This window comes from Phyllostomus discolor, chromosome 9 (genome assembly GCF_004126475.2).
Source record: "Phyllostomus discolor isolate MPI-MPIP mPhyDis1 chromosome 9, mPhyDis1.pri.v3, whole genome shotgun sequence".
Classification (NCBI taxonomy): Eukaryota; Metazoa; Chordata; class Mammalia; order Chiroptera; family Phyllostomidae; genus Phyllostomus; species Phyllostomus discolor.
The window spans coordinates 14,732,851-14,747,797 of NC_040911.2; the positions used below are offsets into that span (position 1 = coordinate 14,732,851).

At 37.8% G+C, this 14,947-nt stretch overlaps 1 protein-coding gene across 1 annotated transcript in view; it reads right to left on the bottom strand.

The window, feature by feature from the left end:
* The window catches only part of DCC (DCC netrin 1 receptor), a 1,018,954-nt gene that overhangs the window by 72,456 nt on the left and 931,551 nt on the right, over positions 1-14,947 (bottom strand). Inside the window, exons 21-22 of the mRNA XM_036010199.1 lie at positions 13,794-13,826; positions 332-397 (exon numbers count right to left, since the gene is read on the bottom strand). Coding sequence (XP_035866092.1) covers positions 332-397; positions 13,794-13,826 — 99 coding nt within the window. The remainder of the gene's footprint in view (positions 1-331; positions 398-13,793; positions 13,827-14,947) is intronic.

Sequence of the window (14,947 nt, forward strand, 5' to 3'; positions counted from 1 at the left end):
TTTCTGATAAAACTGAACATTTGAAAATATTTTAAATACATGCAACCTTTTAAAATCTAGAGGTTTAACAGCCCTCTGTCAGTTAGGAAATTCTCCATGCTTTGGCTTTTCGGACTCTGTTTTGTGTACTTGCCACCTCTCACTGGCACTGTCTTCTGATGATAGAACAAGCTACAGATTTTTTATAACTTCATGTTTCTATTAATCCCACTAAAACCCTAAGTCTGGGAATCTTGGCACTTGCAGTCAATCAAAAATGTGTCTCAGACACTCTAGAATTAACAATTTAATTAATATAACTAATCCAATATAACCTAATTTATATACTTACCGTTGAGTGTGCTTCTATCAATCAAATTAGTATCAACTGGCCAATAACCTCCATCTCCATGACGACCTATTTATTGGAAAAACATACCAGAATGTTAGTGCATATACAATATGAAAGCACAAAGGAAACAACACAGACAGCAATAATACATATTTAAAAATACACAAACAATTGGACACGATTTTTTTGGCTACCTCAAAGAAAGCCAAAGACTGTTAATACCATTATACCTATGAGAAAATATTATTTTCTATGTGTGAGAAATAATGTGTTATGAAACAGATTATTTCTCACACATTAAACAAGCTAAATTCAATTCCTCTTTGAAAAACTCCCATTGTCCTCCTCTTTCCCACCCACACCGCAATATTCTTGTTAAATGTACAATAGCAGCACTAGCCTAAATGTTGCTGTCCTAAACATCTCTGTGCTTGCTTGTCACAGCTCCTAGAGAGGCAAAACCAACCTCTGTTTTGCTGCAACAGGTTCTGCCTACACTGTTGCCCATCTGACATGACTTGGTAGCAAATTATTACTTTACAAGGGAACAACACACTTCACCTTATAACTGGGCTTTCAGTAGCCTTTGTGTTATGTGTCAGCTAGGTGCCTGGGAAGGAAATATCAGAAATGGTGTAAAGATGTGGGCGGGGCAGGTTGGTGGGAGTATGTCACAGCCCACATGGTCTGAATGTTTCTGGCAAACACATCAGGAAAAGGAGAAGGTTTCTTTAGGGTTCCATTATTGGAAACATCACCTTCCATTAGGTGTTCAACAGTTGTAAAAGTAGCACTTAACAGAATTGAGCCAGACATTAACCAGGTATAATTATTGTATCATCCAAGCATAATTCCTTCTTCTCTTGATACATTTGTAGAATTGTAAATATTTAATTATATTTTTGTGTTCTAGATTTCTATTGGGTAGATAATTTTTGGAAAAATATTCTAGAGTTGAATTTATATGAAAACACATATGAGAATACAGTTAATTCTCCCTTTTATTTGCTTCAGGGAGTTATTTCTGAAAGTAGTTATACTTGGTGGATGATGTAGAGGAAGCCAGCTGGGGCAGTCAGCTCCATTAATATCAGTTGCTTTCTCACATGTGTAGGTTTTGGTTTTCTTCTTTAAGACTATCGAGCCTTGAGACCTTCTTTTGCAGACCTAACACTCTTACTGAGGCTTTCTCAAGATCTCACCATTTTATTTAGAAAATAGTTGTGAAGAAACAAATTAAATCTTTTTTTTTAAAAAGAGGAAAATTAACCCCTTCATTGCACATGGGTTTATTCAGATACAAAGATAAACTTAGGCTTTACAAAGAACCTCTTGACAAATGAAAGAGGTACAAAATCCCCAAAAGACATTCAATCCTTTTTATCATGCATTACATAAAATAAATTGTGGAAAAGAAGCCCAGAATTCAGAATGCTGCTTTTATGTACCCAATGCTGTGTGACCTTGAGCAAGTCACTTAATTTCTCTGAGCCAATAAAATCACGTCTAAAGTCTTTAGCTCTTCATGGCTCAAACCCAATCAGCCCCGCACGGGACTCGGCTCATGGTTTCATCAAACTATGTTTTGATGCCTTATGCAAGCCTTAGCTGATAAAGTCCAAAACTCAAGGCCTGTCTGCTGCTTGTCATTTATAGGAAAGACACTGGTGCTTTCTAACAAGGTAAGCTTTTTTCCTGGTTTGCTGTGTTTGTTTTCATTTGTGCTGTGTCTTTTATCTTGTCTTTATTCTGTGAAATCATTGAATCTACTCAGGTGTCTTCCCTCCTGTCTTGCAGCCCTGGGCCCCAGCAGGAAGGTAAGCAGGGGGGAACACAGTCTGCCCAAGAAACTGGTTTGTATCCTTTCTCTCAACCCTGCAGGCTCCTCAGGGAGCATGTACCCAAGACACAAAAGCCTCCTTTACCAATGACCACGGGAAGACGTGACGGAAGTAGCTCCCTGCCAGTGCAGGAGCCATCTGTGCCAAAGGAACTGTCCTCTGTTGCCTGAACTTGAACATGTAGCGTGGGTGCCTCCAACCAGCTGCCTAGTAGCAGCTTTACATAGGAACCGGAAATCCCAGCACACCTGGGCAGGAGCGGCTTGTTCGCTGCTGTGGCTAGAGGAATGCTCAGGCTTAGGCTGGATGTCAAGTCCCAGGTTCCTTTGAAACAAATGGCAATCTTGCACTTGGCAGATGTTAAGAGTTCACTGCACAGGCTCTTCCTCTAGGTCCCCTCTCTCCGTATCAAGAGCGTATCTTAGGGCCCACGTCGAGGTGTTTCCATCTTCCTCTTAATACTCAGTTGCCATTCACATCAATGTGAAAGGATCATATCCAGAGAGACAACAGCAACTTTGCCCTTCCCCCTAGAATTTCTAGCTGTCCTTTAATATCATCAGTTTTTAATTAGGTTTATTGTCATCCAGTACTGAACTTGAACCTTAAATCTATACATCAGAGAGGAGAGAGTGAATACTCTTCACCTTTCATGTCTCAAGTCCACAATAGTCCTCAACCTTAACTCAATGACTTAAGTCTTGCTAACAGACTATACATCCACAGTTTTAAAATTCTTCTGATATCAAGTCAGAGCTGAAGGTTGGATGTCAAGCTTCCAACAAGCTATATATAAATTAACGCAATCACCACTGATTCTGTTTTCAGCATAAACTGGTATATTTAAAGTTTGCTGGCCAATGGCTGTGGATTTATAAAGATGTGGACATTAAGATGGGGGCTTCTATTTGGGTGGGTGTGGTGGGGGCTGGGGGTGGTGAGAGAAGCCCTTGAAACAAGTACCAACTGTGGACATTTTGGTGAGTTGACTAAAATTTGGACAAGCTGAACCCTTTTTCAAGCTACCTTACTTCGTCTCAGACACATTTGGAGTTTCAATGAGCAGAGGATAAGCTTTGCCCATGGGACAGTGTAAGATCAATGTTGGAAGAAATGAAGTGAGACAGAAGTTCTGTATAAATATTAAGATGACTTTTCTCATATGTGAAAGCAACTAGATTGCAAAGCAGTCAGGGAAACGAGATGCTAACAACCCCATCACTTAGACCAGTAAAGCAATAAATGATTCCTGTAGGGAGTAATCTCATATTGGCTGGAAATTGGGTATATAGCCTGTGGAGGACTTTCCTTTTCCTCTAGCATCCCGATAAATGTCTTTTTAATGAAGTTTCTCCCTCTCCCAGCTAGTTCGTGGGAAGATGCAAAAACAAGCCCACAAGCACATCCATATATTACTTTGGCATAAAGCTCTGTGGATGTAGAATCTCTTAGATTTAGCAAGGTTATTAATTACATTGTGAATTTCAATAGGTAGAAGAAAATCAGATATGTGGTTAGAGCTTTGGGTAAGATAAAGGAACTCTGGAAATGCTTTCTAAATCAGAGAGGGCAGCTCAAAGCTTGAGCGTTCAACTCACGAAATCTAGTATATTGAAATTGGTTACCTTTTCATTAGTTATAACTATATTAATACCACAAAAGAAAATTAAGTAACTCATAGCATGCCTAATCGAAAGTACTTTAAAGAAACTTGATATCAACAGCAGGCTAGATTGAATTTAGGGTAATTCAGAGTTCTTGCACCACTTCAGCAATGAAACACAAAGTTCATTTCTAGGGTATTGATGGGTCTGAGGTCCTCTTCATCCAAAGACGTGGGAATCAAATATATTTTTTTTGTTCTATGTTTCTGTTCTCTAAAATGTCTTTTGAATTCCAGGAAGGCGTCCTTTATGGGTAAATAATAAGTTAAAAAGACGAGTCTGCCCCTGCTTTAAGGTAAGAACTACAACGTGTTAAATGAAGAGACACTGGGGACTAAGGGGGCACCGCTGTTGCTCAGCGTTTCCGGGCATTGTCAATGCTGTAGATCGGATATTGAATGCATTTAGTTGACTTGTTAGTTTCATAAGCACTGATGTAGAGAAACAGAGACTAAATGGACTCTAGTAGATGGAAAGTCAGTTAATGACAAGATATATAAAAGATCCCAGAGGTCTTAATTTTATGAATGGAGCATAAAACTGATAACAATTCATTCCAAATGTATTAGTGCCTCCTGTATGCAAGGCACTGTCCTAGATCCTCAGGAAAGGGCTGGTCCAAAACCACACATCTGATACGAATCCAGCAATGACAGATAAAGCTGATTCATATCCAGGTATGCAGGCCGACTCACGATTGCTATCAGCTAACTGCAGATGGTTTTTCATTTACTCTGACTTTAAAGATTTAAGAATAAATTAATCCATCTATTACTATAAAATCAGTATTAAGTTTAAAAATTTTATATATCTAGTATTATTAATAGAAATACATGCAAGTAAAAGCTAATGTATTATTTTCAGTGTTTTATGTTTCACAATTATATTTATTTTAAAACTCTTGAATTTCTTTTTTTACTTTGCATACTGTGCTAAATCTCTAACATTTTTCAAAATAAAAAATTCAAATAAGTAAATGAATACATTGAAATTTAAATACAACATTTGTGGAAATAAGGTAATAAATTTCAATGTATATAGTTTAAAAATTCAAATAAATTCCAATATGGTTAAAAATTGAAGATGGATTGTTGCTATTTTATTTTCCATATATTTACTAGTAGTATCATGGTTTTACCTGAATACTACTGTTTGGTACACAGTAGTCAAAATACACTTAACAGTTATAATATTATCATCTGTAAAATATAAAGAATTCTTGTGTTACTGTGTACCCATATTTTTTAATAGAAATGGAAAAAAATGAAGTGACCAAAAATTAAGATAATAAATAATGAATTTATATATCTCTTAACCAAGTAGGATCATTTCACTAAAAAAATCACTTCTTGCCCTGGCTGGCGTAGCTCAGTGGATTGAGCGCGGGCTGGGAACCAAAGTGTCCCAGGTTCGATTCCCAGCCAGGGTACATTCCTGGGTTGCAGGCCATGACCCCCAGCAACCGCACATTGATGTTTCTCTCTCTCTCTCTATCTCCCTCCCTTCCCTCTCTAAAAATAAATAAATAAAATATTAAAAAAAAAAAAGTGGAAACAGAAATGTGTTCCTAGGAAAAAGTATACAATTTAAAAAAAAAATCACTTCTTGAAGAAAGTTTTGATAATTTAAGCAAATGTTTCTACTTTTCCTTAGGTCTTGAAACCAGGAAATGGTGGTTTCAGAAAGAGAAATAAAACAAAAAAAATGAGCCTATGGTCAACTTGAAAAAACAAGGATGGAGGCTTTTTAGAGTTATTCAAAATAGTTGATATCGTTCTAAATTTATTTTATAGCTCTAAGGTGGGCCCAAACTAGAAATTTCAGCTCCTTCCTTCTCCTGATTTGCATTTATAAGATACTATGAAGTCATTAAAGAGTTACTTTCATATTTTATTTAAAGGACAGATCTCACAAGGAGACTTCCATTGATCCTTTTTGGAGAAGAGGCAGGTACTCCCTCAGACAAAAGACAGTTTCCATAACTTGCCTGCCGCTTACTCTCTGGGTTGAGGGAAAAATGGTCACAGGTAATGTCTTCCTTTAAGAAGTGGGCTTATTGTTATGTTGTTTGGTGTTTGTATACTGTATATCCAAGGCTTGATGAGTGACTAATGTGAGTGAGAAAGCTTCATAATGTCTTAATGTGAACAAATTTCAAGTAATCACTATTATGCAATTTATTCTCTATATGCTTATCTTACATTTCACTCAAAATATTGTTTCTATATTTTTACTATGGTGAGTGCTTGTGTACGTAAAATGAAACAACATTAATGTTTCCATGAAACCCCTACTTTTAGAATACACAGGAAGATGGAAAATATTTTCCATGACAAAAAATTGTTAGCACCTGCCAAAGAGTAATTCAACTGAGATTTCACTTCTAGAGTGATTTTTCTGAGTGTACATTTATAAGTTCAGGGAGGGGTGAATGGAAAATTAATATGCAGAGAACATTGGCAAAAGTGGATGTAGTATTTCTAATGTACTATTTTTTAATCCATCTCTCTAAATGGGTTAGCAAAGGGTGCCCTAGAATGGCACCCGCACGATCCATCCTAAGAGAAAAACACATGACCCATAATCTAAGTTAAATGGACAGATTGGTCATCTGACATGATCAATATATATCTCTGCAAGATTTCAAAACACTGAGATATCTTCTTGTTTTTAAAATTGGTTCTCTGAAAATTACTTGGGCAATGATGAAGGAAATTGCATTGATTTTATGTCTTGGATACCACTGGATAAAGATAATCCATTAATGCTACCTGAATACAGTTTCACTATCCAACACACAGATCATAGTGAGATATATTTAAAGCAGATGGTTTTTCAGAGGTAGGAAAATGTGTCTAAGAGATCAGTTTACTATGTAGTTGATAATACTGCTGACTTTGAGCAAAGTTATCAGGGCATCTCAAAACCAGCAAGCAAACTCATTACCCATACCTATGATATTGCAAACATATATTTAAACAAATAGCTAAAAAACTCTTCTCACCCTTTCCTAAGGTGCAACACATTGTTTTCAAGTTAACATGAATGGGCTCTCCAAACTGTACTTTTGATTAGGCGGTAAAATCTCTTTCCAGATTATTCTGTGAGGATTTCCCGAAAGATCTGTGTCATAATTCAACAAACACTCATCTGGCATTGATAGTATAATTCATTCATAATTAGACACTGAACATGCAGGGAGGAAGGAAATGACCATGCGAGTTGGACCAGTCATCTGCCAGTCTGCCATCAAGAAATTTGCAACCTGGCAAAGACTTTGAGAATACGAACAGTAAACTCTAAGAAAAGGACAACATAGCAAAGAGTAAGTCAGATGTTAAGGACTATGAAAGAGTAAAAGACTGGAAAGGTAAGAAAGGCTTCTTGGAAAAAAGTGAAATTGGGAAAGGAAGATGAGGACGTTACCTGGGAGAGAAAGTCTTGCTGAGACTGACAGAATGGAACCAGTTAGTATAGAGCACTCAGCTATACAAATGAACTGTTTCCAGAAGGACCCATGGATTTTTGCTACTGGACTGTGGTATGTATGGAGGAATATACTGGCCATGAGGCCAGAAGAAGGAAGTTGGGTTCAGATAGTCAGCATCTTGATGTCAAGGAACCAGCCTCATTCCGGAAGCAACAGTGAACAGAAGTCCAGGAGGCAGAGGCCAGGGCTGGCGGAAGTGGGCAGAGAATAAAACTGGGAGCCTGGCATCTGCAGCAGAGGACACTCAGCCGCACAATGAGTCTAACAGAAAGAGCTAATTTCAGAAACCTTTTGGAGGGCTTGTTAACAAAAATGTTTATAGTTTCAGGTCTTAGAAAGTTAAAATTATGCCATGAATTGCATCAATTTTTATGAGTACAGAGTATGTTGTTTTCTTTCAAAGTTACCTACGAGAGCATAAAAACTCCTGAGAGGTTGACTGAAGCAGCTACTTGACTGCTGGGAACACGGTGAAGTACTCCCAAACACTTTATTAAAATCACATTATTCATTTTTTGTCTTTACTTTTCCAGCAGTCATAATTTCTAAAGTTGCAAAATTTCAATCTGAGAAAAACCCGGGGAACAATAGCTTTTCCAAAGGGGTGGAGCAAGCTCTTGAATAATAAAGTGAGTTGAAACTACACATAATTATAAGGCAAGAAGAGGATTTAATTTTCAATTAAACATTTCCCACCAAAAGGTGCTAAAGGTTTCAATTTTTCAAACAACAGCCTGGCTGCTGTAATCCGAACCCTGCAAAGTTTGGATTACATTAACTAAATTCCAAGCTTGACTAGATTGCCTTGAAAAGCCTAATTTCCCTGAAATGGGAAACAATTAACATCCTGTTTATTCATGAGATTAAAACCATTGAAGTGTAAAATGGCAGGTGTAGCTTTAAGTACTTTGCCTGAATATCCTATTGAGGAGGCAGGAGGCCTTTACACTAGGTGGACGTAGGTGAGGCCTTTCAGGTTTCACTTGTTGATAACAAAGTAGGAGGCAACTGACTCACTGCATTTCCAGAAACTATATAGAGAAATTCTCAGGTTAGCCTGGGAATGCATCTCAGCCTAACCACTTACATGCTGCGAGAGTTTAGGCCAATTTTAACCTCTCTGTGATTCCTTTTCTACGTCTGTAAGGATGGTATTGAGAACTAAGTGTGGTAGAACATGTACAGTGCCCGGAAGTGACATGTCATGGGAATACTAAAATATTGGGGGAATGATCAAAAAAACAGGAAGGGCTACACTATGTGAAGATGCTATGCTTGGGTTTGTCACTCTAGTACCAATCCTAAAACTTGATCATCTTAAATCTTGAAAGAAGTCAAAAGATACGTCAGGCTAAAGTCAGGTGATTTTACAGGTGAGGGTGCTGAGAGAACATCAGTGCATGCCCGAAGGACGGAACCGGACTTGGGGGCATCTGATCCCATCCCACTGCTCCAGGAGCACGCCCTGTGACTGCTGATGGGAAAGCCAGAGTATTGTCAGCCGTATCCACCAATCAGAGCAGAGTAAATCCTCCCTCCCTCCCTTCTAAACCGCCTCCCACTTCATCTATAAACTGGCCTAAGGATTTATGCCTCTTTTCCAGGCCTTGTGATTTAGATCACCCCACTCAGGCTAGGGGGAATTAAAGAAATTTGAGAGTGCTCGAAGCAAGCCTTTTCTGCCTAAGTCATCTCAGCGGTGATACGGATGGTGTCAAGAAGACTCCTGTCTCTTTAAGGCACCATGTCAAGGCTTTGGCTCCTACTCTAATGTCACAGTGGGCAGACAGAGGAACATCCATGAACCTGTGAATACATGTGCTCATGCAGAGAATTGCTAATGTCTACTCATAAACACGTCAAACTGGAGTCCAGTGTTTGGGGTTAATAGAATAGAAGGATGTAAAAGCAATCCTTTAAGATTTAAACTTTGATCTAATAATCATTTTGGAGAGTTTGTCTTATTTTATAACTACAACTATCCTCATTGCAACCCCCAAACAAAGGATTTTACAAATGCATCTGTGAGAAGCTCTAGGAGTTGTGAGCTAACTGTAGGAAAACAAAAGGCCAAGTTTTTTGTAAGTATAGCAGATGTCTGAAGTGGAAAGACTATACACTCTGGGAGTCAGAGAGAAACACGTTTGGATTCCAGCTCTTTTCATAGCTATATTTTTGTGACCTTGGGCAAAGCATTACCTTCGGCCTTCTCATCTGAAAACAGCAAGATCGTCAGTGAGTCAAAAACAGCTTTCCTTTTGAAGGTGGATGCTATGATCTGAACTGCGTCTCCCGCAGGCTTCAAACTCAAACGTGAAATTCCTAACACCCAGTGTGACTGTGTTTGCAGACATGGACCTTTACAGAAGTGTTAAGGGTGAATGAGGTCATGAGGATGGAGCCCCGGTCCAAGGAGACTTGAGAGAGCCGCTTGAGGACACGTCAAGGAAGATGTCTGCAGTCCAGGAAGAGAGCCCTCCCCGCCTGACCTTGTTATGAGACCTGCAGCCTCCAGGACTGTGAGAAAGTAAGTTTCCATGGTTTAATCTGCCTCGTCTTTGGTGTTTAGTGTTAGCCTCCCGAGTTGACTAAGCCAGTGGAGTTACAGTCATCCTTGTGTTTCCTGAGATACAGAACTGTCAGGATCATTTATACTCAGTGCTGTCACCTCCTACCAGCAAGGTGACTCCAGATTGAAAGCTCTTTGGCCTCGTTGTAGACTATTCACAGAGTTGGGGAAAGGAAGGCTGATACTGGGAAAAGACCCATACACACAACCTTTAGATACAGAAACTTTATACATACGTGGTAAAACAACTATGTGTGCTTGTGATGAATGTACTTGGTGATTACAAGCAGGATTCTTGGAACATGGTTGTCCCTGTTTGAATCATGACCTTGCTACATGCCAGCTGTGTGTTTATGGGCCAGTCACTGACACTCTCTAGGCTTCAGCATCCTCATCGCTAAATGGAGACTGCAATAGTATCTCTCTAACAGCATTGTTATGAGAACTAAGCTAAATGGAGACTGCAATAGTATCTCTCTAACAGCATTGTTATGAGAACTAAATGAGTCCATAAATATTAAGCTCTTAGAACGCTGAGTGATCGTAAGAGATTCAAAAGTGTTCATTTTAACATTATACATGCCCATATAGACACAAAAAATTGACGAGGTTTTTACCAAAATATGGAAAAGAAAAAAACCTAAAGCAAAGTATTTTTATGCCTTTTGCATAGGCTTCACATAGATCACACAATTTCTCTACCCCACTTGACCCCCCAGAACATTAAACTGGTTAATCTCTACAATCTCATAATTATTTTGGCCACATGTGCCTGGAAGAGACCAAAAAAAAATAATTAAGATGTAGAACAAGAGATAAGGGGCTACAAAAAGGAGGAATTAAAGAGTAGTTTGAGATTAGAGGGTTTAGCAAATAAATGCTAGATCAAACCAATTTACAATTACAGAAAAGGAAAATGAATTCCATGTAAAGTCTGTTATTTTAATTCTACTAGCACTATCACCCAGAGGAAATATTTCCTCCAAACCCACAATTGATTCAAATATGACCGATTTTTTCTTTTCACGTTAATGTTCTTCAGGGCAGATTTTAGAATACAAGAAAAAGTTATTTTGACAAAAGTCTACAAAGAAAGATACTCTTTGAAAACAGTCCAAACTTTTCTCATTTTCTCTCATATAAGATAAAGTCTATTTAGGGTTCATCTTTAAAGAGTTAACTTTGACTCAGAGTGCTACATTTTCTCCTCAGAGGGAATTTTCTCTCGACCGAAATGCAGTACCTGTCACAAATGGAGCAAAAAGTGGGATCATTTGGCCGTGGGAAGGAGTCCAGCAAAGCATATTCAACTGATTTGCTATGTGCTGAGAGTGGAAATATTCAGGACAGTTTTTCCTACTATTTTAATCAATCTTAGCGGGATCTTTACTCTCGGCAATTTTTCATGCCCTTGGTCATCAACCCAGAAGACTGATTTTGCTGAGAAACAGCTTTTGATGACCAGGAAATTGTATATGCCTTCTTTGTAAGAAGGTAAAGATATTACTTATAACCCTGAAATTATATGTCATCAGTCCTTCTTAATTTTACAAGTGATTTGAGTTTGATGTAAAAGTAAGACCCTATCAATTTGACCAACTGCATACGAGCTGTGATTGAATAAGGTGCCATGTAGGAAAATATATGACAGCATCTTTCTAAGTAATGTTAGATGGACAAAAAGAAAAACTGCCCGGTTATATTAACAGACTCAGTCCCTGGCAACATTCTTAGTAATTCCTTTTGTTCCTGATAATTGATCTGATTTCACTGCCAACATAAAAATCTAGTAAAACCTACAGAGCACATGTCATAGTGCAATTGAGGAATAATTTATTCTCTTTTCTTTTATAAAAGGATCAATTTACAAAAATATATCTTGGTAGAATGAGTAATGTTTAAGAAACAGTTAACTGAGCTCTGGCTGGCGTAGCTCAGTGGATTGAGCACAGGCTGCGAACCAAAGCATCGCAGGTTTGATTCCCAGTCAGGGCACATGCCTGGGTTGCAGGCCACGGCCCCCAGCAACCACACATTGATGTTTCTCTCTCTCTCTCTCTCTTTCTCCCTCCTTTCCCTCTCTAAAAATAAATAAATAAAATCTTAAAAAAATAAAAAATAAAAAAATAAAAAACAGTTAACTGAAAAAAAAAACCCAGGAAAAAACAATGAAAAAAAAATCCAGGGACAACTGGAAATCCATTTAGAGAAGCTTGAGCACTTCCTCACCCAAGTAGCTAATGATGTAGCATTTCATGTGGTTCAGTTGCTTAAAAAATCTTTTTTGTGTTCTCTCTCTCTCTATGTGTATATACATACATATACACACATATGCACACACATATACATGCACATGCATATATACATATATACGTGTATCTATATTTCCTAAATATAATTAAAAAATTAGGAGTTATATGACTATAGAAGTTTCAAATTCACTTCAGTTAAAGAAGCTATGAGAGGTTGTTTTAGTTATTTTATAACCTAAATAAGAAAATCACTTCTGTTAATTAATGGCTCCAGCTTTGCATTTGACCAACACTGATATTTCATTTACCTAAGTAAATAGGTGCTAACTGATAATTACTCATCATTAACAGTTTTAAAAATATTACTCTTCAATGTATACTGATCTCATGAACATATTTTAAGTTGCAGCAAGCAGAAACAACTAGGCAACTAATGGGAATGTTAGCCCTGGGGAGACATTCACGGGCACTGCCTTATTCCTGTGGTTCCCTGCACGAAACCCTAGCTTTGTTCTCCTAAGCGGAGGCAGGGCATTAGGACCCCGAGATGAACCTGAACATAGGATCACGGATCATCAACTTAAATATCACCCATGCAGGAAACCCCTTTGTTAGTGAGCCTTGCTCACCACAGAGGCTTAATATTTGTCAAAAGTTAAAAAGTATTCTTGTTGAAAAGAATGTTTCCCCCTGATTTACAACATGGGACCTTATGAGACATGACGCTTGCAAGTAGTTTCTGCTGATAATATACACCCAAAGCAGAAGACAAACTACTCAAGCTATAGATTCTGAACCAAAAAAGAAAATGACTATAACCAGTATGAGCATTCCCAAACTCTCCCTTCTTTAAAGAATATAATATCCTCCCCCCCAAATAAAACTCATAAAATATTCTTTTCTCCTCTGGCATTCTACCAATCAACCTCAGTGTCAAAATGGAATCCTAATTTTTTACCCCACAAGTCATAGTAATAGAAAATGCACATCTGTCTGCGAGTTGGTGGATACCTCTTATTTATCCCAATTTTTCTTTGTGTAGTACCATCCCTGTTTTTCTATGTAAATCAGCTTTTAGCAAAAGAGTGGAAAGAGAATAAAATACTCCAAGTCAATCCAGCATCTGATTCCAGGAATGAAAGCACTCTGACTTTGAAATGAGCAATAATAATGCCCTAAAAAAGTTGACCTAACTGTGTTTTTATTTATTAAAAGCAGCTCATCGCAGAGGAGAAGCACATGTGATTTACAGGCTTTCTCTGTGGAGCTGCAGAACTTTAATCCACAGCTCATGAAAGGGTGTAAGGGCAGCTTGAAAATTATGCTGAGCTTAATTATACTTAATGTGAATTATTCAGAAGTGCACACAGAGACTAAAAATTTATTTCATACAAAGAAGCTTGACATTTTAATTGGTCCTTCAGAATAGAGACAAAACAATTTCCTCTCCAGAAAATTTACATCTCCCCTATCAGAACCTCAGCCCCATCCAAGCAGAACTTCATTAACAAGATTAATTATCGCACCGGAGTCTGCTTGGTGAGGTGTATGGCCCAGGTGAAAGGAGGAACACAAAACAATGACTGACATTTCTAACAGACAGGATTGATTAGAGAAGGGGAAAGAGACACACTGAGCCACCATACCTTGGTCATTAGCCATTTTGTCAGGGTGTTCCACTGTGGGGGAAAAAGAAATATTATTAGATTTTGACAGTTCCCAGCAAGAAAGCAGATATTTCAGATCAACAGTTTGTGGTTAGAAAATTATCATATCAAGGCCAATGCCCTATTGAAATAAAATTGATAAGGAATCAGGCTTAATCGAATTCTTTCTATTACCTCATTAGAGGAAAATGAAAACGTTTTGTTGTATAAATGTGTTCTTAAAAATATGTTATTTTTCACATTCCTCTAAACATAAACTCAGAATGATCACCATACAAATTTAATTGAAAATACAATAACAGTAAAAATGCATGCCATTACCCAGTGATTATCAATGTTTTAGGTAAGGAAACTATTTGCTCATATTCTCATTGTTTTTTACAAAAAAGGAACTCAACCAATTCTTACATGAATAGACTAAAATAATAATGGAATATCACGAATATGGTTTAAGTAATTTGATAAATTTTTAGACCTTGTGAAGAAGAGTCTTGAGTTGCTGACTTCAGTTGTGTTATGAGTAACGTTCTCGAAAATGACATTTTTCCCCTTTGTTAGTTTATTTTTTATTTTTATTGAGATAACATCAGTTAATAACATTATAAAGGCTTCAGATGTGCATTCTAGTTAGATATCTGCATATTCTACGGTGTGCTCACCACCGGAACTCTGGTTCCCATTCATCGCTACGTATCTGCCCCCCGGAACCCGTTGTTTGGCCTCTGCCCGCCTGCCGTCCCCTCTGGTCACCACCAGTCTACTGTCTGCATTTATGAGTTTGTTTCTGTTTTAAATTTAAAAACATCTCTGTTTTTTAAAAAGGTGTTTCTTTTCTGTTAACCAAATATAAATATACAGGAGGTAAGTCTCTAGTATCTTTGCTTTTCTAGGAACTGTGGTATGGTATTTTGACCAATGTGTATCTTTGTAAGTCTCCTTCTAACAGAAGTATTCACCTATCCTTGGTTTGCTTTGAGCTTCGAGTCTTCTGGGCATATTTACCTCACTTCATTGCAGCAAAACTCGACACACAGGCTCGACATACTTGCTGCTTTTCTTATATACTCCTCAGTTAAATTCACACAGAGAAAACTGGAATAGCATTCCATTGAGCAGCAACCTATAACCTAGTC